The sequence below is a fragment of the Trichosurus vulpecula genome, chromosome 9 (genome assembly GCF_011100635.1).
Source record: "Trichosurus vulpecula isolate mTriVul1 chromosome 9, mTriVul1.pri, whole genome shotgun sequence".
Taxonomy (NCBI): Eukaryota; Metazoa; Chordata; class Mammalia; order Diprotodontia; family Phalangeridae; genus Trichosurus; species Trichosurus vulpecula.
The window spans coordinates 48,871,775-48,894,881 of NC_050581.1; the positions used below are offsets into that span (position 1 = coordinate 48,871,775).

At 41.4% G+C, this 23,107-nt stretch overlaps 1 protein-coding gene across 2 annotated transcripts in view; it reads left to right on the plus strand.

Annotated features, from left to right (window-relative positions):
• Positions 1-23,107, plus strand: part of EMP2 (epithelial membrane protein 2) — a 64,097-nt gene that overhangs the window by 27,212 nt on the left and 13,778 nt on the right. The window contains exons 1-2 of one of the 2 annotated variants that reach the window (XM_036738479.1): positions 412-600; positions 22,934-23,060. In XM_036738479.1, coding sequence (XP_036594374.1) covers positions 22,983-23,060 — 78 coding nt within the window. In that variant the 5' untranslated portion in view covers positions 412-600; positions 22,934-22,982. Of the gene's footprint in view, positions 1-411; positions 601-22,933; positions 23,061-23,107 lie in introns of those variants that run through there. The other variant, XM_036738478.1, reaches the window with a different exon arrangement.

Consider the following 23,107-nt stretch of genomic DNA (forward strand, 5'->3'; position numbering starts at 1 on the left):
TCAAATTAAGCAGTCAGAATTGCCATCCATTCTTTCTGATTCTGGTACCCCCACCCTACCCCCAGTCACAATGTCCTTTTGTTGGCTCCAGATAAGAGGGGGTGACTGAGGAGCAGAAAGTGTTGGCTTTTGTATTCTTGACTTTTAAGGGACCCTATATCCCAAATTGGCAGAATATAGGGCTTCCTGGAGTAGGAGAGCTTTCCCTCTTCAACAGGAAACTCCGGGGGCACTGCTGACGCCTGGAGATCTGGGCAGAAGTCCAGATTCCAGACCAGGAGTCTGAGCTGACCTTCCCCCTTCCTGAATAAAAATATAGAAGCCACTGTGGGCCTTGGAGTGCTTGAGACTGTGGGAGTGGCCTGGAGCAGGGGTGGTGGGGAGGAGCAGATTCCATGAGACTCAGCCTGCACAGAAGTTGAATTACCAACAGCCGGCACCAGCTTTGCCATTTCTCTCTCTCCGCATCTCCTCCTCTGGATGAATTTCTATTGGCTTGGCCTCCTCCTTGGTTTGGGATCCAGGGCCGTCTCACTTGTTGGAACAAATCTGGTGTTGTGGATTGACTGTGCCTGGCTTCTAGACAACTAAACACTCAAGGTCTGTATCGAAAGGTTTTGGGGCCATTGTTCTCCACTGTAATCAGCTCCGATATTAACGCCAAGCTTAAATTGTAGGAAGAGCTCCAGAGGGTGGGGATGGAAGTTGGCTGGACAGAATGACCAAACTAACAGCATGTGCTTTTCAGGTTGGGAAGTTGTTGTGGTTCTGTAGTTGTTGTTTAATTTCAAGCAATATTGGGGGAAGAGGGGGAGAACATGATTGTCTAGCTCCCTTTGGAGACTATCAGAAGAGATCTGAGAAACTGCAAAGTGATAATGAAATGGCCAGTAAGGCCAATGGAGAAGAATCTGTGAAAACACTGTCTCTAGGCCACGTGCCTTATTCACACGGGGAGCAGCACCCTGACCTAGGTTCCAGGGACAAACTAGAAATAGGTGGGCCCCCCCTTCCACAGATTGCCCGCCCCTCATCTTCCACTGGTTTCCTAGGGTGGGTCAGTGAGTCAGACCCAGAATTGTTTGTGCATTTCGCCACTCGTACAGCTAGGAATGGATTATAGAAAGGAAAAAAAATATCTCAATATATACAGATATAGAGATATAATATATAGAAATAGGTATAGATACAGAATACTGAAAACTAAAGCAAACAAAACAAAAAAAAAGTTGTTTGGAGCACATAATTAGACAAAACCCTATCAGGGCATTTAAGGGAGCATCTGGGCTATATCAGGTCTCCCTGTTTACTCACATTACCAGAAGACCAGCCTGGCGGGACTCTTCCAGGCAGGCCATTCCTCGCACTGGTGAGTTGATAGAGTTCCAAACGTCACTCAGCCACAGACATTCCGTTCAGTTCTCAGGCTTTCCACAGGCCTGCCTACACTTCCCAGCAGCCACTCCCCCCACCCCCAGTCCTCTTTTGTCATTGTCACCTCCTTAGATTCTGATGCTAAGAGAATGCCAGCAACTGCCTGCCGCAAATCCATTCACTTCCTCTCCCTAGCCCTGGTCAGCCTCTCCCTGGGGACTTTAGTTTCCTCATCTGTAACATGAATGGGTTATATTGGATGAATTCTTAGCTCCAACTTTCTTTGTGGTTCTATAAATGTTATGTGAAAGTTAGGGCTGGAAGCTAGAAGAGTCAAGATGGAATTGCAATCTGATGAAGGCTTATTCCATTTTTTTTATAACATAATCAAAACAAAGAACTATCTTGTCTACTAGTTTCTGGATGTCATTTTGAAGTATGATAAAATGGAAATAATTCGTATTCGTGGTTTCCAGAGGCAATGTGTCATAGTAGATGGAAAGATGGTCTTCGAGCCAAGGAGAACTGGGTTCAAGTCTCACCACTCACATATACTTTCTTTTCTTTTTATCCACTTAATAGTATTTTATTTTTTCCAATTACATGTAAAGATAGTTTTCAACATTCACTTTTATAAGATTTTAAGTTCCAAATTTTTCCCCTCCCTTGCTCCCCCGCAATCATATTAAATATATTTCCACATTAGTCAGATTGTGAAAAAAGAATCAGAACAAAAGGGAAAAATCATGAGAAAGAAAAAACAAAAAGAGAGAAAAGAGTATGTTTTGATCTGCATTCAGACTCTATAGTTCTTTCTCTGGATGTGGATAGCATTTTCCATCAGGAGTCTTTTGGAATTGTCTTAGATCATTGTGTTGCAAAGAGCTGAGACTATTAAAGTTGGTCATTGCACAATGTGGCTGTTACTATGTACCATGTTCTCCTGGTTCTGCTCACTTCACTCATCATCAGTTCATGTAAGTCTTTCCAGGTTTCTCTGAAATATGCCTGCTCATGTCATGAATACTTTCTGTGGGAACCTGGATACTCAACTTCTTAGTACTGTGGGCAGTTCTCTGAGAAGATCGATAGGTTATAGAGAAGGCAGCAGGCTAAATTGGTACAGGGGAGTTTCTTCATTGAGGAGTTTCCTATATCAGTGAATACATCAGTCCAGTCCCTATTCCTATATTTTACTCAGATGTAGCGACAATGTTATCATCATTTTCTAGTTTAAGAAAATAAGAATATTTCAATGACTTCCCATTGCCTATAACAATGGTCTCCACACTTTTTTAAAACCTGTTATTCCCTGTCAGTAAGAAATGTATATGTATATATGATGCAATATATATACATATGTATATATAGACATATTCATATATATTTATGTGTATATACATATAGTATGTGCACAAATATATGCATGTGTACATAATGTATATATGTAAATGTGTGTCTATCTCTCTAAATACATATATATTTATTTATATTCCAGTATATATACTCCAATATGTCCAGTGAGAACATTACACATAACATTACAAGTGGGAAGGGACAGGAGGAGTCTCCTGATCATAATAATAGTCTAGTATTTATATTTTTGCCTCAGTTTCCTCATCTGTAAAATGAACTGGAGAAGGAAATGGCAAACCACTCCTGTATCTTTTACCAAGAAAACCCCAATGGGGTCACGGAGAGGTGGACACAAACTGACATGATCTACAGCAACATCATTTATATAGCACCTACTATGTGCCAGGCACTATGCTAAGCACTTCACAAATGTTATCTCATTTGATCCTCACAACAACCCTGGGAGGAAGGGGCTATTATCATTCCCATTTTATAGTTGAGGAAACTGAGGCAAACAGAGATTAAGGGACTTGCCCAGGGTCGTCCCATAGCTATTAAGTGTCTAAGATGAAATTTGAACTCGGGTCTTCCTGGCTCTAGACCCAGTGCTCTACCCACTGTGCCACCTAGCTGCCAGTGCTACTTTAACAGCTGCCGTAGTGAATGCCAAGATCGAGGTTAGGTTATAACTGTCCTAAGGGGTCAAAGCCTATCTCAGAAAGAGCTTGGGGGTGGGGCATAATGGGGTTCGTAGGGATTTAATGGGTGGAGAGTAATTGTGATTGTGTTGGAGACAAGCAACAGGATTGGGTATCGTAGAGGAGGATGAGATGCTATGCATCTTCCCGCCCTCTGACTGGCTGGCTGATCATACATCTTTTGGAGTGAAATCAAAGAACCTCTCAAGGAGGTCCCAGTCCTCACTTTGGAGACCAATGGCTTATAGCATAAAATAAAAACTGGTGTTTAATGCCCACAACAATCTGGCTTCTATCTTATTGAAAAATTACTACTACGTTCTTTTACAGATTCTGCAACCTAGATAGATTAAATGATTAACTATTTCCAAGATACCCATTACATCTCTGCATTAACCCAAGCTGTCTGCTACGCCTGGGATGCCTTTGCTCCTCACTTCCACTCTCTTCTCAAGGCTCAGCTCAGCTGCTACCTCTTTCTCTGATCCCTACCCCATCCTTCCCATGTTGTTACTGCTCTCTCCCTCTACAATTTTCTTTGTGCTCTATTTGTTTTCATATTGTAAACCCTCAATAAAATATAAGCTCCTTGAGGGCAGGAAATATTCCAGTTTTGTCTATATCCCAGGTCCCCTAGGACAATGCTTTGACTATAACATAGTATGTGCTTAAGAGATGTCTTTTGTATTGAAGCAACTAGTCCAAGGTCACACAACTAATAAATAAGTATTGGAACTGAGCTTTGTACCTAAGTGTCCTGATTTATGTCCACATGACTCACAGTTTTCTGCTCTTGGCCTGCTACCTTACTTTCCCTCAGTGATGAAAAACACTGTTTCCAAAATTAAAACCATATTCAAAAGTCAGGCAATAAAGAGCATCAGGACTCCAGCAACAGATAATAAACAGGGTTGGAAGCAACAGTGAACATTTGTATAACACTTTACAATTCATGTTGTATATATTATCTCATCAGATCCTCCCAAAATTCTTTTTTTGTAAGGTGAAGCAAAAAGGTGTTATACCTACTCTACATATAAGGCAATACAGTTAATAAGTATGAGGTCAGGACTAACTGGGACCTAGATCTTCTGACTTCTAGATGGTTATTCCATATGGCCTTGCAGAACATCTCAGTTTATGGTATAAACAAGGAAAAATTTAGATCTCTATCAGGTTCTATTTTTATGAAGTTATACCCCAGGCGCATCACTATGGTGATGTCTGTGAGCCAGCATGGGTTCATCATGAAGAAATCATGCCAGCTTAATTTCCTTTGTCAGCAGGTGAACAGACTAAAGGATGCCACTGCATGCTTTACACATACTTTGTACGGATTTTGGCAGAGTATTTGAGCAATGGAGGGACATGGGCATAAAACAGTTTATCACTAGCTTTGTGACATTGAGCAAGTCACTTAATGCAGATAGCCTTGCAAAAAAAAAAAACCCAACCAGTTTATCAATTGGAGTGAAAGAATAGACAAAAAATAAATTAAAAACAAAACAAAAAGAATTGATGAGATGTGGAAGAAGGTATTATTTTTGTCTCTCTCCACTCTCGTCACTTGTGCCCAATCAGCCCTGTCAATTTCACCTCAGCATCCTCTCTAAAATCTGACCCCTCCTTTCTATCGCTACTGCCTTCTTTCTAATTGAGGTCTTCATTGATTCATCCCTGGACTGTTATAATGGCTGCTGTGATAGTTTTCTTGTTTCTCCAACTGGTAAACTGTCTTATGCTTATGTCCCTCCCTTGCCTAGAAATCTTCATGCCTACTGGGCAAAATTCATATGCCCTTGCCTTTTCAGCCTTTTTTAAAAAAAAAAAATATTACTGCCATCCATGCGGTCTACCCTCCAACCATACAGGATTGCTCACTCTTTCCAAGTTAGCCTGACACTTTTCTACCTCTGTACTGTTGATCACCCTGTCCCCTGGCTTCTTACACCTTACTTTCCTCTACATACTCTGCAATCCAGTGACACTGCTCTTCTCGCTGTCCTTCCCATGCAATATTATCTCCTGACTCTTAAGTATTTTATATTAAAATATATACATAATATTCAGTATATATTATATACCATACCTAGAAGTCTCTTCCTCCTCATCTCTGCCTCCTGGCTTCCCTGGCTTCCTTCACATTTTAGCTAAAGTCCCACCTTCTACAAAAAGCCTTTTTCCGGTCCTCTTTAATCTTAGTGCCTTCCCCTTGATATTATCTTCAATTTGTCTTGAATATAATTAGTTTATAATATAATTGTTTGTGTATTGTTTCTCCCCTTTCTGCCTCCCCATTAAACTGAACTGTTTGAGAGCAGGAACTGTCCTATGCCTTTCTTTGTATCCCCAGGAGGTAGTACAGTGCCTGGCACATAGTAGGTGCTTAATAAATATCTTCCATCTCTATGTCCATTGAATTCATGCTCACAAACTAAAGCCCATTCTAATGCTACCTCCTTCTTGATGCCTTCCCTGATCCTTCTGTTTAGAATGATTATCTTCCTTAGATCTCACATAACACTTTGTTTCACAAGTCTCTAATGGACTCATTGTGTAATATTCAATATTTATAGCTATGTCACTGACTAAACTAGAAGCTTCATGAAAGTAGGGACTTTAATTTAACTTTTGTACCCTTTTCAACTCATAACACAGGGTTCTTTCCACATAGTAGGCACTTATATGTTTCTTCAATGAATGAATAAAAATTAGATGATAGAAGAGTTAGGTGGATTCAGAACTGGTCAGTAATGGCTGACTAATGGATTGCTGTCAAAGTGGAAGTAAGTCTCCATTAGAATGCTACAGGGCTCATCTTTGGCATCCTTCGGTTCCACATTTTTCCATTGACTTGGATGAATACATGTGAGAAGCAGCATAGTGTAGAAGGTTGAGGGTTGAATTTTTAGTCAGGAAAACTGAAGTTTGAATCTCCCTTCACACATTTGTGAGCTGTGTGACTCTGGGTAAGTCACTCAGCCTCTCTGGGCCTAAATAAGGAAGCTGAACTTGATGACCTGACCTCTGAGGTCACTCTCGGTTCTAATTTTATGATCCTCTTATCTATGATGCTATAAATGGCTTGCATGCTGAATTTGTAGATGGCATGAAACTAGGAGGAAGAACTAACATGGTAAATGACCGAATCTATGTCTGCGATGACCTTGACAGGCTAGAAGGATGGGCCAAATTTAATAAGATGAAATTTAATAGGGATATATAAAAAGTCCTAAACTTAGGTTAAAAAAAATAAGCTGCCCAAGAATAGAATTGAGGAGGTGTGGCTAGACAACACTTCATGTGAAGAAAAAAAACCAACTTGAGTGCTGTAGTGGACTGCAAACTCATGGTGAGTCAACAGAAAGACATGGAAGCCAAAAAAAAGTTATTAGCATCTTAGACTGCAATAACAGAGATACAGTGTTGTAATAGGAGGGCAGAGTTTATAATCTCAAAGAGAATCATAAACATGTCTGAAAGGTTCGGAACCGCCGGATATAAGAAACTCTCAAAGTAGAAGGTAGAAGAATCAAAACATATATTTAGGCTCCACAGTAACCAACCCATGAACCAGCAACCCCATTTTGATATATTGATCAAAAGCTTCCAGGCCCAATAAGTACGCCTTGAAAGAGTAACCAGGAGGCTACAGAGAAGCATGATTGCGTAAAGCAAAATCATGCTTCCCCCTCTATGGTAAAAAGATTACCCACTGGCCTGAAGTCTTTGTTCAGCTTCCTCCCGTAGGTCAGCTCTGCTACTGGCAGCTCCTGCTTCAGCTGTGGCTGTGGCTATGGCAGCCTCTGGCTCCAACGGGAGCTGCTTTTAACCATCCAGCTTCTGCGGGGGTGTAAGGTACACCGGGGAAAGCACAGGTTCTTTCAATCTGCTTAAGCAAGGTGAAGGGGTTGACCGGGAAAGCACAGGTTCTTTCCATCAGCTTAAGCAAGGGAAGCAAGGTGAAGGGGCCACAAGCTTACTCCAGTCCAACATACAAACAGCATTCAGTTCAGGGGAAAAAGCCAAACTAGTCAAGGGCACTTGTTGACTAAGTGCTAAGGAGCCCATTTTTGGTTGCCAATACACTCCACCCCTTGTTATAGGTGTAACCAGAATGGCCTTTGTTTTCTTTGAATGACTCAGCTTACCTCATTGAGCCTCTGGACACTGTGGCTTGCTCTTCCGGGGCAGGAGGCCCGGGGAGCATGCCGGGAAGCAGACAACTTCCTGTGTGATGAGTCATGGGGCTGGCTGAGGGGAGGTGTTAATGTCTATGCTAGGGGGAGGGGCCAACTCAGGAACCAATCGGCCCTGGTCATTCGGGCGGAGCTTGATGATGTCAAAAACCCTATAAGAGGGGAGAGGACAGCTTGAAGAGTTCTCTTTCCTTTTCCGGTTGGAGCCAGCGACAGTTACATCGTCAGTTACAGCGACAGTTACATCGTCAGTTACAGTTGCAGCTTCAGTTACAGACACAGACACAGCTGAGGCAGGAGCTGCTAGTAGCAGAGCTGATCTACGGGAGGAAGCTGAACAAAGACTTCAGGCCAGTGGGTAATCTTATTACCATCGAGGGGGAAGCATGATTTTGCTTTACGCAATCATGCTTCTCTGTAGCCTCCTGGTTACTCTTGCAAGGCGTACTTATTGGGCCTGGAAGATTTTGATCAACATATCAAAATGGGGCTTCTGGTTCATGGGTTGGTTACTGTGGAGCCTAAATAAATGTTTTGATTCTTCTGCCTTCTACTTTGAGAGTTTCTTATATCCGGCGGTTCCGAACCTTTCAGACATGTTTATGATCCTCTTTGAGATTATAAACTCTGCCCTCCTGATACAATAGGATACATAATCTAATCAGCCATGTATCCTAGAACATACATTGTGATCCAATTACAAAGGAAACTAAAACATATCATTCATTATAAAGCAAAACATATCATTTAGTGACATTCCTAAATATTGGTTTATGATTCAAATGTGATCCACCCCTAGGTCCCAGCAAGATAATCTCTTCAATCAATCATCCCCAAAATAATTATTAATAATTCAAATGTCCACCCCTAAATCCTTGTATCCATTACATAGGATCAATAATATCATAATAATAAAACAACATAGCAAAGATAACACAAAATAAGTAAACATAGAACACTATCATTATTCCCACCCCCCCTTGAATGATTGGGGCTCAAAATCTTGGGGTAAGGGGTGAAGGTCTCATTTTCCATAGCTTCTTCATGCTGAAATTGGATGTAGAGATGGCCCTGCCCCCAAAAAGTCCCATTCCAGAGGTCAGTTCTTTCAGCGAGCTGGCAGGAATTCCAAGAACACTACATGCTTAGGCAGTCACTGGAAAGTGCAGGGTACTTAAGCCTAAAGGAGACAGAACTAGCAACAAAATTAACCAAAACAAAGAACAAAAAGAGTAGGCAAGTATGGGCTATTATCCTTCAGATAAAATCATCCAATATCAGAAGCCAAACTCAGGTGGGAAATGTTTCTTTTCAAAAGGAACATAATGAGGAAGCCAAGAGGATCCCACCCTAGATAGAGACTAAGATTGTCCTCTCAGCCTTTCCCCAGATGTACAAGGAAACACAATGGGAAAACTAAACTAAGAGGATCCCATCCTAGATAGAGACTAGGATTGTCCTCCCAGCCTTTCCCCAAATGTACAAGTTTTCATCTGTTAATCACACAAGGTCACCTTCAGTCTGAGTGGCTTGTGGGCTTGCAGGAGCAGTTCTTATTTCCCTATTTCTTGTGTTATCAAGTCCTCTATACATTCTGTATAATTCATTGGTTGGAATTCCATCTATCATTTCAAAACCTACCCCTGCTCTCAATAGAGCAGTAAACATTTCTTTCCTTGTTACTCTCCTTTGGCGCCAAGTTTGCTGGTTATTCACCCTTCTCTCTCGAGGAGATCTATCCCTTCCCCAGTCACCTAAGTCATGTAACTGTAAAATCTTATTTATCACTGTTGTAAGACGGCTCCCTACTTCCCCAAGTAATAAATTCAAAATTAGTTGTTTATAAGCAGGGGGAGCTGTCCTAATTATTAAATTCCTATGAGGCAGTCCCATTGGATCATTGTAATATTTGTCTGCGGTTCCTATCATAATGGCAGTCTTCATCACCTCCTCCTTTAGTCTCATGATACAATCTCTAAGTGAATACCAGGGTCTGTGCTCAGTGGGCCACATAGAATCAGTAGCATATCTCTTATTGCATCCCACAGCGGCTAATGCCAACAGAGTAGTCCTGCTATCACCATCTCCTTGCTGATGATGTTCCCTAAAAGCTTGTTGAACTAGAGGATCATGGCTGATACCTATGAATCTCATGCAGTCTGTCCTATCTACTGATATTCCACTGGCCCCTTGATCACTGAGTCTTACCATCCAAGATATTAATGGTTCTCCTATTCTTTGGCTGAATCTACTCAAAATATCTGTGACCTCTTGCGGTGAGAAATCTTCCTGAATTTCCCTTGTAACTGAATCTTCACCTCGGGTTTCTGTCTTCCTCCTTTGTATGGGTCGAGCCCTTGTCTGATCATTTAACCATCTCCTATTCTCTGTGTGAGGGACATCCTGAACCCCAGTAGTGTTTTGTGCCTCAGCCCCTAACATTGTCTCATTTTCCCCCCACTCACTTCCTCTGCCACCATGGCTAGGACGAAGCAGGCAGTCAGGCTCTTTCTGGGCTGGGTTGAAATGCACTCTGGGCTTTTTTGGTCTCCTGTTGCTCTTAGCCACATTAATAGAAAAGTTCTCATTTGAGTCAGTTTGGTCTCCTGCTATCTGAGATTCCCCTTCTTGCTGTGGGGTAGGAGTGCCCCCATGTCTTTCACTTAATCTCAATCTTTCGTATACTAGCCGGTAGGCTGATAACACTATCCAGCTTTGCCTAGATAGTGATGCCCCTGACTGAATCCCAACTTCTTGCAAACACTTTTCCAAATCCCTAGGATCTCCTCTCCGTAGCCTTGGTTCCCAGTTTTCACAGGGTCCAGCTTTTTTAGCCAATTCTTTTGCTAGGGAGGAATAAAATGGATCCTCCCATCCTGGGATATTCATCTCTTCCTCTGAAATTGTTCTGCTTCTAAATAGAGATCTTATACCTAGCGATCCCATCCTCGTCGCCAAATGTAATAGGAGGGCAGAGTTTATAATCTCAAAGAGAATCATAAACATGTCTGAAAGGTTCGGAACCGCCGGATATAAGAAACTCTCAAAGTAGAAGGTAGAAGAATCAAAACATATATTTAGGCTCCACAGTAACCAACCCATGAACCAGCAACCCCATTTTGATATATTGATCAAAAGCTTCCAGGCCCAATAAGTACGCCTTGAAAGAGTAACCAGGAGGCTACAGAGAAGCATGATTGCGTAAAGCAAAATCATGCTTCCCCCTCTATGGTAAAAAGATTACCCACTGGCCTGAAGTCTTTGTTCAGCTTCCTCCCGTAGGTCAGCTCTGCTACTGGCAGCTCCTGCTTCAGCTGTGGCTGTGGCTATGGCAGCCTCTGGCTCCAACGGGAGCTGCTTTTAACCATCCAGCTTCTGCAGGGGTGTAAGGTACACCGGGGAAAGCACAGGTTCTTTCAATCTGCTTAAGCAAGGTGAAGGGGTTGACCGGGAAAGCACAGGTTCTTTCCATCAGCTTAAGCAAGGGAAGCAAGGTGAAGGGGCCGACAAGCTTACTCCAGTCCAACATACAAACAGCATTCAGTTCAGGGGAAAAAGCCAAACTAGTCAAGGGCACTTGTTGACTAAGTGCTAAGGAGCCCATTTTTGGTTGCCAATACAAGTGTTGAGAAGGAGCAAGGTCAACATCCTGCTGTACCTTCTCCTGGTCAAACTTCATCTTAATATTGGCTTCGGATCAGGCTGCCACTTTTTAGGAAGGACACTAATAAGCAAGAATACAACCAATATAATAGTCCAGGGATGAATCAATGAAGACCTCAATTAGAAAGATGGCAGTAGCGATAGAAAGGAGGGGGCAGATGTGAGAGAAGATACTGAGGTGAAATTGACTGGGCTGACTGGGCACAAGTGGCGAGAGTGAAAAGAGACAAAAATAATACCTTCTTCCACATCTTGTCCATTCTTTTTGTTTTGTTTTTAATTTAGTTTTTGTCTATTCTTTCACTCCAATTGATAAACTGTTTTTGTTTTTTTTTTTTGTTTTTTTTTTTGGTGAGGCAATCAGGGTTAAGTGACTTGCATCTAGGAAGGTGAGAGTGTACAAAACCACGGCATACAGTGATTAGTTCAAGGAACTGGAGATGCTTAGCCTGGAGAAGAGAAAACTTAGGGGATATATAATAGCTGTCTTAAAGCAATGGCATCGAACTCAAATTGAAATAGATTCTATAGGCAGCATACTGACTTAGAAAGCCACATATTAACATTATCTAAGTTGTATTTTTATTGATTTTATTAAATATTTCTTGATTATTTTAATTAGGCTCGATCAGCTTGCTATCACTTTCCAATGCATCTCTTATAACAAAGAAGTACAACTAAGCAAAAAATTCAACATATTGGCCCTAATAACCTATGTGTTGGTCTCTATCTGTAAGCTACCACCTCTTTTCCAAGAGGTGAAAGGGATGCTTCACCATTGGCTTCATGAAGTCATGATTGATCCATATTCCAGCCCCACAAAGATTTAACAGAATCATTATTGTTAGAATTGAAAAGGACCTTGGAGGACAAGTCCAGTACCCCCCAACCCTAACTATGCTTTGGTCCAGTGAAATATCTAAAGTCTCTACAAACAATTAAGGGCAGAGGATTTCATTGATACAGGGGAGTCTTGGAAACTTCCTCTACCAGTACAGGTTGGCACTTTCTCTATATCTTATGGTCTTGGAGAATTTTCTAGAACACTGAGAAATCAAGTGACTTGCCCAGAGTCACAGGTGCCCAAAGTAGAACTTGAAACCCAAGTCTTCCTGACTCCAAAGCCAGATCTCTATGCCATACTGACTTTTACCTATGACCAAAATGAGATAATATATGTAAAGTGCTTTGCTATCATCGTCATTATTTTGTAGTCTTGGTCTCAGAACAGAGGAGGCTCAGAAGCCAAGAAGACAGACTGGGAGACCAGGATGCAGGGAGGCTGAAAGATATAAGAAGGAATAACTTTTCTAAGCACAGGGTTAAAGAAGAAAAAACCATTAGTGGTAACAGTTTTTAAGGTCAATACAAATTTACTCCAACATGTGGTTGGGAAATGCTGGCCTAGTCCACCCTCTTCACTCTCGTAAATAAACTGAGGAATATAGAGCTGAGATAACTTTTCCAGTACTCCTTAGCTGGCCTGAAGATTGAATTTTCTCTACTCCAGGTTTCTAAACTATTTCTTTCGACTATCCCTCACATGACAGTCTCAAACTGAACCGTGCTTTAGTTTGTCAGGAACCTTTTTAAAAGGTGGCACCTAGCACTTGACATGATGCTTCAGATTTGGCCAGATGAGCAGTCTAGATTCTAGACTTCCAGTAAAGTAACCCAAGATTTCATTGGTATTGGGTGGGGGGGGAAGGGAGTTGCCATGGTACACTTGTTTTTGAGGTCCAGACAGAATCACAAATTTAGAACTGGAAAGGACCTTCGAGGTTATTTAGAACAATTTCCCCATTTTCAGATCAAGAAACTGAGGTCCAGAGAGTCCCATAGACAGGAAATGCCAGGACCAGATTTTGAACTCAAGATCTTGGACTACAAATCTGGTGCAGTTTTTTTTTCATCACACAGCTTGCAATCCTCACTTTCATCAGATTTAAAACTAAACAAAATGTAAGAAAGCATCTAGTCCAATCTCTTCCTTTTCTAGGTGAGGAAAGTGAGATGAAATGATTTGTCCAGGGTCACGCATGTAGTAAGATAGAGCATAATTCAAACTCAGGTCTTCTGACTCCAAATTCTGTGTTCTTTTCAAAGATTTTTTTTCTAAATTCTCTAGGACATTTTCAAATGAAATTCTGTCTACCCCTAGAAAAAGAATACAAAACATAAAAATATTTATAGCATTCCTTTTCCTGGCAGAAAACGAATGAAGTAGATGCCTACTAATGGAGGAATTGTCAAACAAATTGTGGTACATTTCAGTGGTAGAAGACATGACGAATTCAGAAAAGCAGAGGAAGATGGATATGAACTGATGCAGTCAATCAGTCAACAAGCATTTATTAAGCACCTACTATGTGTTAGGCACTATGCTTAATACTGAGAATACAAAGAAGAAGTCCCAAACATTCCCTGCCCTTGTGGAACTTATAATGAGGGAGATCATATGAGCGTAAATCAGTGGATACAAGATACAAATAGAAAAGATGGGAGGTAGTCCTATAGTCAGAAAGACCTGAGTTCAAATCTGACCTCAGACACTTACTAGCTTTATGACCATGGGCAGGTCACTTAACCTTTGTTTGCTTTGGAGGCAGCTAGGTGACTCAGTGGATAGAGTGCTGGCCTGGAGTCAGGAAGACCCAAGTTAAAATCTGGCCTCAAAAACTTACTAGCTGTGTGTCCCTGGGCAAGTCATTTAAATTCTGTTTGCCTTAAGAAGAGAAGGAAATGGCAAACCACTTCAATATCTTTGCCAAGAAAACCCCTTGGACAGCATTGGTGTGATATGGTCCATGGCATCACAAAGAGTTGGACATGACTAAACGACTGAAGAACAATAATAATAATCTTATAGGAGAAACACTAGTGGCTGGGGGCCCAGCAAAAGCCCTCTGTGGAAGAAAATGCTCTAATCGGGTCTTAAAGGAAGCCAGGGATTCTAAGAAGTGGATGTTAAGAGAGAGAGAGAGCATTTCAGATAGAGAAGAGAGCCAGGGGCAATGGTATGGGGAAAGGAGTTGAGCATTATGCATAAGGAACAGCAAGTAGGCAATGGGAATAAGCATTTATATAGTGCCTACTATGTGTTAGGCACTGTACGAAGTGCTTTTACAATTACTATCTCATAACAATCCTGTGAGGTAGGTGCCGTTATCCTCTCTTTACAATTGAAACTATGGCTGAGAAAGGTTAAATTGCCCAGGGTCATACAGCTAGTATCTAAGGCCAGATTTTTAACTCAGGTCTTCCTGACTACAGCCTCATCACTCTATCCACTGTTCCACCAGCTGTCTCAGTATGGCAAGTGTGACCAGACCATAGTGTGCATGAATGGGACTAATTTGTAAGAAGACTGGAAGGATGCAAAGTGATGAGAGCAGAACCAGAAAAATGATCTACATAATAGCTACTACGATGACGATGTCGATAGAAAGACAACAGAAAATGATGAAACTGAATGCTGTTTAATTAAAATGACCAAGGCTGGGCTGGGAGAAGAGTTGAATAAATGCACTCACTGTAGCAAGGTGGGGAGCTAAGGGTAAGGAATGTTTCTTGTACTGTGAACTACGGTTGATTAGTTCCGTTGTTGTCATTCAGTTGTTTTAGTCATGCCCAACTCTTTATAACCCCATTTGGGATTTTCTTGGCAAAGAAACTGGAATGGTTTGCCATTTCCTTCTCCAGCTCATTTAACAGCTGAGGAACTGAGGCAAACAAGGTTAAGTGACTTGCCCAGGGTCACACAGTAAGTATCTGGTCTTCCTAACTCTTTCTTTGATAACTAAAAAGAAAGCTGAGTGTCACAAAATCAACACTTCTGAACTATGGTGCTGGAGAAGACTTTTGAGAGTCTCTTGGACAGTAAGGAGATCAAATCAGTCAAATACTTAAAGAAATTAATTCAGACTATTTACTGGAAAGTCAAATACTTAAGCTGAAACTTAAATACTTTCTTCGGCTGCATAATGAGAAGACTGGACTAATTGGAAAAGACCCTGATGTTGGCAAAGATTGAAGGCAAAATGAAAAGGGGATGGCAGAGGATGGGATAGATACATAGTGTGGTGGATACAGCAAGCACGAACTTGGACAGACTTTGGGAGAGAGTGGAGGAGAGAAAGGCCTGGCCTGCTATGGTCCACGGGGTCCTGAAGAGTTAGACATGGCTGAATGACTGAACAACGACAAAACTTTCTAACTCTAGGTCCAGTGCTCTATTCACTGCACCACCTAGCTGCCCTGATTAATTATGCCGAACTGTGTTTTTCATTCTTCATCTCTGCTAAAAGAGATGGCTTTCTGGACTGGAGAGGAGGATAAGATAGATTTGGAAATAAACATGATATAAGAACAAAAGAAAAACTAAATATATGAAAAAAGAAAGGCTGCCCTCATTGTACTGAGGACAGGGCTTACATTTATTCCCATTATATCTCATCATGTTAGATCGTCATAATGGATAAAGATCTGGCCTCAAAGCTAGGAAGATCCCAGGTTCAAATCTTGCCTCTGACACATATACATGTGTGACTCTGGACAAGTCTCTTAACTTCTCAATGCTCTAGGCAACTCTCCAAGACTATAAGTTGAAAAGAAGGTGCCATCCTGCCTTGGTAGAGGGAGTTTCCTCACCTGTGAGTTCCCTATACTGATGAAATTAGAGGTCCAGTCCCTCTCTTCTAGGTTGGATACACTATTCTATCCCATTGAAATCTTTCTTTTTGGATCTTCATCCTGTCATCCATTATATTGGCTCTCCCTGCTAGTTTTATGCCTTCCAAAAATTTGATAAGCACGCCCTCTCTGTTATCATCCAAGTCACTGATAAAAACATGTGAAATAGAACAGAACTAAAAATGACTCTACTGGAGAGCCCCTGGAGGAACTGGCTTTCATTCATTAATCAAAACTAAGTAAGTCTTAATCCTTTTTGCTAGACCCCATCCTGAACATTGTTCTACATTTCTTACCCACTCCCCACTGTGACTGACTTCTTCTCTTGCTGAGGCTGCACATGGAAGGTGGCAGTAATTGAGTGTGTTTGGGTATGATGGAAAGCAATACGCTCCAGCAATGTAGTTTTGCTGAGGAAATTATTTGATCTGTACCAAAAGCAGTTCTGTGAGTTACAGAATGGCAACTCACAGGATCAATCGGGACTTCTGGAGCTAAACCTAGAAAAGCCCAGCACCCTGCATTCAGAATGGCAAATATCTGAAGCAAAAGGACCAATCTATGCACATAGGGTTGCATATAATTATTTAGAACTCCTTGGGGGCACCTTGAAACAAGTTTGGAGAAGAAAACTCATTATGATTTAAACAGATATATTGCATATTGGGATCAAAGGTAATATATTATCTTTATTCATAATATATATTCCAAATACTACATTTGCTATACCTAATATTGGGACCAAGTAGGAAGTGCACTGGTTCTGGAAGGGAAGAAAAGACTAAGCACTTATATAGTTCCCACTGTATGCCATAACCACTTTATAAATATTATCTCATTTGATTCTCACAATAACTGTTATTATCCTCATTTTATAGTTGAAGCAAAGAGAGGTTAAGTGACTTGTCCAGGGTCACACAGCTAGTAAGTGTCTGAGGATGAATTTGAACTCAGGTCTTCTTCTCTGGAATCAGAGAACCATTGATGCTTCTTACCTTTTTGGCCTTGGTCAAATCACCTGACCTCCCTGGGCCTCAGTTTCTTTATCTGCAGGAGTCTGGACTAGGTTATCTCTGAGGTTCCTTCCAGCTTTAGGTCTAAGGTCTTATGATCCTATGGTCTTTGGAGATGCTGTGTGATATGGTAGAGAGAGTAATGGGCTTCCTAACAACTAGCTTTGTGATCTTGGGCAAAATTTTCCCCTTATCTGGACCTCAGTTTTCTCATCTGTCAAATGAGCTGGAGAAGAAAATGGCAAACCACTCCAGTATTTCTGCCAAAAAAAATCCAGATGGGGTCATGAAGAGTCAGACTAAACAGAAATGTCTGAACAACAATAACGTATCATATTATGATATGGTTTACTATTACAGAGTATGTGGGGAAAACAATGTATATACAATAAGCAGATACAAAATAAATACATACAAAATATATAAAAGATTATTTAGAGAGAAAGCACTACCCACTGAGCAATATAAGCCTTGAGCAGAATTTTGAAGGAAACCAGGGGTTCTAAGCGGTGGGCATGAGGAGGGATGGCATTCCAGGCATGGGGAATAACCTGGGAAAAGGCATGGGGATAAGAGATGGATTTTGTGTGAGGACCAAGAAGACCAGTTTGTTAGATTGATGAGGGTGGGAAGGGGATATAATAGGGTTGTGAGCTGAAACCCGATTCTGAAGGGCTTTAAATGTCAAATAGAGGAGTTGATATTGAATCATAGAGATAAAAGGGAGCCAATTCAGACTTTGACACCTCTGCTCCTTCTGGTGATGAGCCTCTCAGAACTGACCCTTAGGTAGCTGGCACACGGTCACTGGGTTGGCACTCAAAGCTTCTTCAACTTGCTAGGACCTTGCAAAAGTTAGAGATTTATTGGCATAGGCTGTAAGAACCCAGGGTCACCTCCATGGCAGAATGAACCACTGAGGCATTGCTATACGGGGTCAAGTTCCAAATGAGTGGTACCAAAAATCAGCAGCCTAGGAATTCAGAGGTGGGAGAAAGCACTGTGAGTTGTAGTGGATCTGGACTCCTCCGTGGAGAGAGTGTGGCTTGGTCCTGGCTTTGGAGGATGAGTAGGGTTTGAACCATGAAAGAGAAGCAGATGGGTGCTCCAGGCAGGGGGAACAGTGGGAAGAATGACCAGGATGTTGGAAATTATATGTGGGATATTTGAGGGTGTTGAGGAAACCACTGTATAACTCAATTGGGAAGCTTTTCCCCCTTCCTCCCATGTGGTTTTATTTGCAAAGGAATTAGCATGCCCTCTGAAGAAGCTTGGAAGCTAATACTAAACTGATTAGAGGCTAGTTTTAAGCCATTTTGTGCAAAGTAACCAGTCTACAAAGGGTGAGTTTCACAAGAAGGGGAGTGAACAGCTAGAAAATTTGGCTATCGAGAAAATTTTCTACTGACTGGAAAAAAGACAGTAATGCGGTATATAAAAATGCAGTACGTAATCCCATGACTTTTTTCTCCTCTGTTGGCCACAAGGAGCGGAGAACATTCAGGGTCTTGGCACAGAAAGAAACCAAGGTGTGACATAGTGGAAAGGTGACTGGGCTAAGGAGTCAAAAGACCTGGATTCTAGTCCTGGTTTTGCCACTCATGAACTGTGTACTCTTGAGCAAGTTAATTCATCTCTCTGGGCCCTGATTTCTTAATTTGTAAAATGAAGGGGTTGGCTTTAGATGAGCCTCGGGAGCATTTCCAACATTCACATTCTAGAGAGTGAGGCTGATGACTTTGCTCAACTCTGCCTCACTTAAATCTAATTCACACACAAGTCAAGACATCATCCTGTGATGTCACTGGCCCAAAATGAAGGAACAACAAGAACAATTCTATAATTCTATGAATCTCCATCAAGCCAGGAGGGAGAACTTCCTCTTCTAATTCTCCCCCATTAAAAAAAGAAGGTACAGGGAGTTCGGGTCCCTCTGGGAGGGAGATACAGGCACAGATAAGGTTCTAATTAAGGTAATTAAAGAAAATAATTAAAATATTTGATGCTTAGCCAAACCAAAATCTAAGGTAGTACAGGGACTACTATAAGCAATAAAGATACCTTGGAAGGTTCTTGGTTTTAAGGAAAGATTCAGGATGAGTTCTACTTGGTTTTAAAGGAATCAGCATTAAATAGTAACTGAAAACATTTGGAGTTTAGCAGGAGAATGTGCTTAACTTAAAAGTTTAACTTAGATATTTGTACTCAGAATATACAAATGGCCCTGTGAACTCATTCATTTGAATGCTGATCACAATCCTTCCATAGCTGTCCATACTATGTGACTCTTGTTTCTTTTCTCCCATTTGCTGCTTCCAAGTTTGCTGTAGAGGGTCCACGCAATATGTTGGGGACTTTTAAACAATAGTCAGCCGACAAGCATTTATGAAATATCTACTTTGTATTAGATGCTGAAGTTACAAATAGAAAAAAAAAAGGAGGAAGGAAGGAAGGAAGGGAGGAAGGAAGGAAGGAAGGAAGGAAGGAAGGAAGGAAGGAAGAGGAAGAAAGGAAGAGGAAGGAAGGAAGGAAGGATGAAGGAAGGAAGGTTGAAGGAAGGAAATAAGAAGGAAGGAAGGAAGGATGAAGGAAGGAAGGAAGGAAGAAAGAAAGGAAGGAGGGAGAGAGAGAAGAAAGAAAGGAAAGAAGGAAGGAAGGAAGGAAGGAAGAATTCCTACTCTTAAGAAGCTTTCATTATATTTCTGCCACCTTTGTGCTAATGGAACTCAAAGAAACATCCTTTGGTAATCTCTTGCTGTTGCTATGTGGCCAGGCCATCTTCTTTTTTGATCACACATTTCCTGAACGGCATCTTTTACGCTGTTTCTCCTTCATAATTCCTCGTCTGTGGCATTTGCATCCAGCCAGGCATCGCTTTGTTGCCCTGTGGGTGATCCTCATTTTTAATTATTTGGAGCTACTCAGTAACAGTAGTTGAATATAGGTATTAAAAAGTTGGGCTTTTGTTTCAGGGAGAAGTTTGGGGTCATTCAAGGAGCCTTGCAAATGTCCTTGTTTGTATCAAAATTTTTGAATTCATCTGAAAATTGTTTCATAATCTATCTTAAATTATTGTGTGTTTTAACAGGGTTTTTTTTTTTTACATCTTAGAAATGGAGTCATTTACTAGATATCTTACTGTTCTTGTTCGTCATTATCTACAAACCTAGAGGAAGTTTAAGTGGTTGCTCTAGGGTAACATGTCTCAAGACACCACCTGGTGATAGCCAACCCAAATGCAGGCATAGTTCCTAGGAGGAAACAACCTCAGTAAAACTTATAACTCAAACCCAAATTTTATAGCCTGAGTTCCCAGCCTGGGGGACATATGTTCTCAGGGCTATGAGACATTTGTCAAGAGGACATAGGGAGTTTTTGGTAAATAACTACCTTATCCTACTGCATTAGTATAAAAGTAGTAGTGTCAGTGGGGAAAAAAAATTGAGGATTGGGGAGAAACAACTTCATGATAAGAGCAGGAACTGTCTCTTTTTCTCTATGTATATCCCCAGGATTTAGCATGGTGTTTGGACCATATTAAACATATAACAATTTTATTCGTTCGTTCATTATACTAAAAGAATATTATGTACCAAATAAAGTTTTCTTTATGGAAACTTAATTTTGTATTTTATTTCTTATGTGCATATATGTGGCAAACCCTAGAATTTATTTCCTTTCATGATAAATAGGGGTGATGGAAGGTCTACTTAAAGTTCAGGAAAAAGTTGATGAGAAAAGGTTGAGAATCCTGACCTTAAAGTGATGGTAAATGTTAGAGTACAGTACAGTGAGTAGGAGCTGAAGTGGAAGGTTTGTATATGGGGAGGAAAAGGGAGGAAATAAATAATTATGAAGCACCTACTATGTGCTAGTATGGTGTTAAGCACCGGATCTCATTTGATCCTCACAACCCTGAGAGGTAGATGCTATTATTATCCTTATTTTACAAATGAGGAAACTGAGGCAGACAGGTTAAGTGACTTGCCTAGGGTCACATGGCTAGTAAGAGTCTCAGGTCTTCCTGCCGTCAGGCCCAGAACTCTTATCTGTTGTGCCTCCAAGGGTGCAGTGGGAAGTAAAAGGCCTGGTGAGGCCGGATTGTGAGGGGCGTTGAATGCCAAGCTGAGAAATTTTAGATCAACTTCCTGTAGTCAGTAAGAGGGCCACTGACCAAGGAATAATAGGCAGACGATGGCACTTATACTCCTGAACCTAGCAGCAGCATGTGGGGTGGAGTTATTCACTTGACTGATTTTCTTGCCTTCAGTTTCCCCTCTCCATTGGTATTCACGCCTTGCCAGGCAGACTGCCAGAAATGTAACACAATGACAGACAAATGAAAATTCAATCCTATCTTCTGACACTTGGCACTCTGTCAGGTACGTTATTGATGGGGTTTTATCCACTGTTATCTCTGTTTAGGTTTGATACCCACACACATTCGGCCTCGTGGAGGGATGTTGACTTTTTCATTTCCTTATTTAACAGCTTGTAAGAAGGAGAAGAGAGCTCTTTCCTTGAAAAATTATTTTCATCGTCACATAGACTAGGGTTTTCCTTTGTGTGGGGTGCCCCACTTACCCTGGCCTCTTAGGCTGGCAGTTTGCCTTCCCAGATTCCTCATTTAGGAATTTGGCATTCAACATGATGGCAGCTGACCCAAGAGCCTCTTGCATCGGGGCTAGCCCTACATCTCACTGGATGTTTTGCATGGTAACTTGTTCTAAAACTTTTTCTCAGGAAAGGACTCTATAATTTTGCAAGATGAGAGCGTTTATTAGCCAAACTGTTGTATCCTCCAAAGGAAGAATTCACAGTAGGTCAGGTCATATCCAGTGGAGGATTTTCCTACACTGACTACTGGTAGTTAGCCAACTGATGGTTAGTGTACAGTATACACCTATGGGGGGCAGGGGAGACTTGTTCTATTTCCTGACCAAGGACAGTATCCTTAGCTCTGGACTTCTATCATATGGAGATGGGTCACTGGCCACAAAGGGAATTGAGTGAAAGAGCATGGGTGGCATACAGACTATATCCCTAGGCCTAGAAAAGTAAACCAAGGCATATGCCCACCTGATAGACATTATGGAGGTACATCAGCAGCAGCTTTATCTGTCTTTGGTTGGTAGCCCACTATTTTTGTGGTGCTTGTAAATGTGGAGTGAGGTACGACACATTTCTAAGTCTAAGAATTCTTACCTAGCCTTTAACTACTGAATGGGCATTGCCTCAGACAAACTGACACCTGGGAAAGACCTTTAGCTTAAAAGGGCCAAGGCCTCCCACCGCATTGGGGACCATTGCCAGTTGTCCTGACCTATGTCTTGCCATTGGATTCAGATGACTCTGGAGGAGAGAGTGAGGCTGGTGACTCTGCACAGCTCTGCCTCACTTAAATCCAATTTGCTTGCAAGTCAAGACACCACCCTCCTGATACCATCGGTCCTCTTCAAGAGCAAAGGATAAGCAACAATTCTAAGTCTAAATATTTAAATAGCCCTTCCTTTTTGTCATCCATGAGGAGCAGTTAGGAGATGGGCTTAATTATAAGCCTCTTTCTTGTGGGGAACTTGACCTGTGAAATTTCTAGTTTAGGAAATACAAGATATTAAGAAATACAAGATGCAAAAGGGCTGGTTGCCCGCAATCCCAGTGAAAGAGTTTTCGTATTCTAAGTTTTTAAAAGTTTTCTTTAATACCCTTGTTTTTACACTAGAATTGTCTCCTGATGAACACATCCTGTATCATACCGAGCCCTCCCTTGTAATAAAAACAGTTACATAAAACTGATTTTTAAGATGACGTCATCTAACAGCATTTATAGGATTCTAGTTTTTGCTTCTCTGCGAAGAGGCAAGAGGTGTGTGAAAGAATCTTTAAAAAAAAAAAGAGTGTGTTTATGGACTTGGATTTGTTTGCTTTGTTTGAACAGCTTTGCCTTGATTTTGAAGGGGATCTCCTTCCCCACCCTCACTGTGAGAATGTTGGTGCTTCTGGCTTTCATCATCGTGTTTCACATCACCTCAGCAGCACTGCTGTTCATCGCCACCATCGACAATGTAAGTTCCTTTCTCCTATGCTCCGACCTCACAACCACAGTCATAGA